Source organism: Myotis davidii, unplaced genomic scaffold (assembly GCF_000327345.1).
Source record: "Myotis davidii unplaced genomic scaffold, ASM32734v1 scaffold17, whole genome shotgun sequence".
Classification (NCBI taxonomy): domain Eukaryota; kingdom Metazoa; phylum Chordata; class Mammalia; order Chiroptera; family Vespertilionidae; genus Myotis; species Myotis davidii.
In genome coordinates this window covers 2,516,954-2,521,199 of record NW_006288624.1, presented here as the reverse complement: position 1 = coordinate 2,521,199, position 4,246 = coordinate 2,516,954, and the positions used below count along the sequence as shown (strand labels likewise).

The 4,246-nt window shown below is 47.4% G+C and overlaps 1 protein-coding gene across 1 annotated transcript in view; it reads left to right on the top strand.

Moving 5' to 3' along the window:
- Window positions 1-4,246, top strand: part of SMOC1 (SPARC related modular calcium binding 1) — a 72,580-nt gene that overhangs the window by 36,649 nt on the left and 31,685 nt on the right. The window contains exons 5-6 of the mRNA XM_015562033.1: window positions 514-570; window positions 2,919-2,999. Coding sequence (XP_015417519.1) covers window positions 514-570; window positions 2,919-2,999 — 138 coding nt within the window. The remainder of the gene's footprint in view (window positions 1-513; window positions 571-2,918; window positions 3,000-4,246) is intronic.

The window sequence follows — 4,246 nt, the reverse complement described above, 5'->3', positions numbered from 1 at the left end:
TGATGTGCTTTACTCTAAATGAGGATAAAAAATAGTTAGGAGTTTGGTGGGGGGGTGCGGGGGGGAGGGAGTAATAGCACCTCAAGTCTCTTGCTTTCCTTAAGCTCTTCAATGAAGGCCACTAGAGAGGTACTGGGCTGCCACCTCTCACAAGAGGGCGGGAAGAAACTTGGGGAGTTTGAGGCCACTCTGTGTGAACATGCCTGGCCGCCATTCGGGGCTGCTGGGCAAGGAGGGGAGCTTTCGCGTGGGGAAGGGTCCTCCCAAGCCATGGCAGCCCAGCTCCCTTTTGACCCTCCCTTGGAAGAGCGAGCACACCCCTGGATTTGCCTTCCTGTTGGTGTCTCTCTGTGGTTCTCTTTTCCTTCTTGTTCTTTTCTTTCTCTCTGGTCTCTTCATTGGGACTTGGCCGGGCCATGTGCAAACCCAAACCATTCAACAGTGCTGGAGAGTAGATAGTATTTACCTCAATAATGGTAGTCTCTTTCCGATTCTTTTTAACCCTCAATTCAGATGACGGGTCTAAGCCGACACCCACGATGGAGACGCAGCCGGTGTTCGACGGGGACGGTAAGCTCTGGTATTACTTCCGACTCCCATTCCCCACCCGGTTTCAGATTTGGGGAAGGTAGGTCTTTCCTTTGGATGTCTGTTTAAGCATTATCATTCTTTTTTCTTTTTTTAATTGTCATTTTCCCCAGTGTACGCTGGGTTGTTTTGACTTTTTTTTTAAAATACACTTTATTGATTTTTTAAAGAGAGGAAGGGAGAGAGATAGAGAGCTAGAAACGTCGATGAGAGAGAACCATCGATCAGCTGCTTCCTGCACATCTCCTATGGGTGATGTGCCCACAACCCAGGTACATGCCCTTGACCGGAATTGAACCTGGGATCTTTCAGTCTGCAGGCCGACGCTCTATCCACTGAGCCAAACCGGTTTTGGCTGTTTTGACCTTTTAAACAAATGCAAACCCTCCCAGGAACTGGTACACTCGCCACTTCTGGACAGGCCCTCTGCTCGCCAGGCTTCCTGCCTGGCTGCTGGTGGCCAGCAATAACACAGCCTGCCCGGGCCCTGGGAGCTGCCAAGACGGAGGAGCCACGGCAGAGAAGGACAGTCAGGCCGGCACCATCCCCTCAGTAAGGGAACCAGCACCGAGAAGCTCCTGTCCTGGGCCCAGCTTCGTGCTCAGCCTCTGGGGGACGAAGGAGAAATAGAGCAGATGAAGCCCCACTCTAAAGGCAGTGGCAAGCCCTGGAGGGCTTTGTGTGTTAAACTACGTGCTCTCGGTTATAATTGTAGTAGAAATGTATGGAAGGAAGAGATCGCAATGCTCTGGGGAGAGAGTCTTTGAGGAGATGGCAGGGACTTGAGCTGGACCTTGAAGGTGGGGAGGAAGAATTAGGGCATTCCAGGCAGGGGACCGGCATGGACAAGGAAGGGAGTATTGCGGGGATGGGACATAGTAAGGAAAGTAGCAGGAAAGGGACAGGTTAGTGGAGCTGGTTTGGTTAAGTTGTAGGGATCATGAGAGTTGAGTCAAGACAATTGAGAGGAGAAATTCTAGGTCAAGAGACATAGTTGTGGCTGATGGCAAAATAGATGTCCCTGGAGATATAAGAGGGGTTGAGGAAGAGCTTGGGGTGCAGAAGGCTGGCCTCGATTTGAGTTTGAGGTGCTCAGGGCCTATTCTTCAGAGTGCTTTGCTAAGTACTCCGGGCTCCCACGAGGAGAAGCTGGACGCTCGGCACAACGCCGAGTCCGACAGCTAGGTTCAGCCCTTGGTGCAGTGTGCAGCAACCTTTAGTAGCTTTCAGCGAGTGTATGCAGGCTGGATCATGAGCCTGGACAGTGAGACAGAGGAATAAAAGAAATGCCACTGTTTGGTACTATGGCTAGGGATGGCCCTAGCATGAGCTGTCCTTTGCAACTGATCATTTCGTGGGACATATTTGTGTTCACGCCCAGAAGTTCCTCAGAGGTCCTTTATCACCGGCAAGCCTGGGCCCTGGGGGATTGGGTGGAGAATGGAGACCATGCCAGCTTCGGCGACCTCTCCAGTACCCCCACTGAAGATCTTGTCACACTACAGTGTGTTCATGGTCATCTGTCCCTGGAGGGCCTAGAACAGTGATGGCAAACCTATGACACGCATGTCAGAGGTGACACGCGAACTCATTTTTTTTGGTTGATTTTTCTTTGTTAAATGGCATTTAAATATATAAAATAAATATCAAAAATATAAGTCTTTGTTTTACTGTGGTTGCAAATATCAAAAAGTTTCTATATGTGACACGGCACCAGAGTTAAGTTAGGGTTTTTTAAAATGCTGACACGCCGAGCTCAAAAGGTTCGCCATCACTGGCCTAGAAGCATCCCCGCGCTCTCTGGATGGGGGTCAGCCTCTGTTCAGTGAGGAACCACTGGACGGGGCATGAAGCACACATCAGCCCTTTACTCTCTTTCCCACATGCAGGAGAGGCTCAGCACCTAAAATCCGTGTGGCTCAGCCGTTTCCTCCAAAATGGCCTTTGTGGTTTGTCTGGTGTTCGTTTGTTGACTTATCCCCTTTAAGTTCTTCTGCTGAAGCACGCCGAGAGAGACTTGGCTTGGCCCAGGTTCCTCACCTCCTGGGATAATATTTTTATTCCTGGATGGAGTGGCTCAGTGCTTCTGGACGCTGACCACTCTCCCTCCCGGAAGAGGAGCCCTGCTTGGCGCCTACGAACTGATAGTGAGAGGAGCTTCCACAGCAAGGAAGGGGGAGGTTTGGGGACAAAGAGCAGATGAGGCAGATAGTCAAGCCTCAATGCCTCAGGCTTTAAAAATGCTATTAAGAAGCCTGGGAGTTTATAGTCCAATTTACATGCTCTCTTTGCCTAGACTTCATTTTCTCTCTCCTTTTTTTTTCTTTCAGAAATCACAGCTCCCACTCTATGGATTAAGCACTTGGTAATCAAGGACTCCAAACTGAACAACACCAATGTAAGAAATTCAGGTAAATAATCTGCCTTGGATTATATGCTTACCTGATAGCCCATGGTTGCCCCATGGTTACCCCATGACTACCTACTGGGTAGGCTTTCGCATGTTATTTACCCTTTCTGGTCTTCAGTTTCTGCAGCTGTAGAATGAGATTGGATGAGACAATCCCTTCCATCTTTAATCGTCTTCAATTATTATCTCAGGGATCCTCTTTCATGAGCAGTTGACACTTTTAGCTAAAAAAAAAACCCAACCTTTTGGTTCTATGTTTTAATATTTTAATTGACTTTCTGTATTTGAAAGAAGAATGGTTAGACATAGAGCAGTGGTACTTCAAGTCTCAGAGCCTTGGTTCTGTGTGGTTTTTAAGGCTTTGAATAAATGCTTCTGCTTGTAGCTTTTCTAGTCTGATCTTTTGAGGAACTTGTGAGTAGTCAGGTTTTGGTACTGGCTGAACCCCTTGTAGAAAGGTGATAATCAAATTTGTAGAGTTCATTTACCATCATGAAGACCAAAGTCAATAAGGTTTATTTACCATTAGTAAAGACCAAATGTCCATCAACAGAAAATGTATTATCAGACCTAATCCATATCTCTTATCAGGGGGAATCATCCTTCTTTTAGCCTAAGGCTTTATTGTGAGAAATGCCATTTGGCATAATTTATGCTTGCCTGTTGAATTTAGCCATATCACCTTTTTTCTTGTAGATAGCAAGGAATATAATCAAAAGTTACATCCCTTTCAACTGGCAGACAGAATTTTATATGGCCAGTAATTCGTGAGTGTGCTATCTTTGGCCCCCTTTAGCTCTGTCCTAAAGGTGGCAGTGTGGGGACCGATATGCGTGGAGTGAGTTAGACTATGAAGGTGAATCAGTGCAGCATTGGTTGATTCCTCTGTGACTTGGGCAGGCCAGTAACTCAGCATGTATCTGGTTCCCTGTTTGGTAAAAGCTGGAGTCGCTGTGGGATGGTGGGTAGAAAAGAGACCGTGTGAACCTCTGTGGGCCAGATTCTTTGATAAAACAGGGCTGTCATTAAAGCACAGGCTTTGGGGAATCAGTGGAATCTGGGGTTCACTTTTTAAAATAGGTTTTTATTGAATTCTTAAAGAGAGAGAGAGAGAGAGAGAGAGAGAGAGACATTGATGAGAGAAAAACATTGATAGGCCACCTCCTGCACACCCGCAATTGGGGATCAAACCTGCAACCCGGGCATGTGCCCTGATTGGGAATCTAACGAAACTTCTTGGTGCATGGA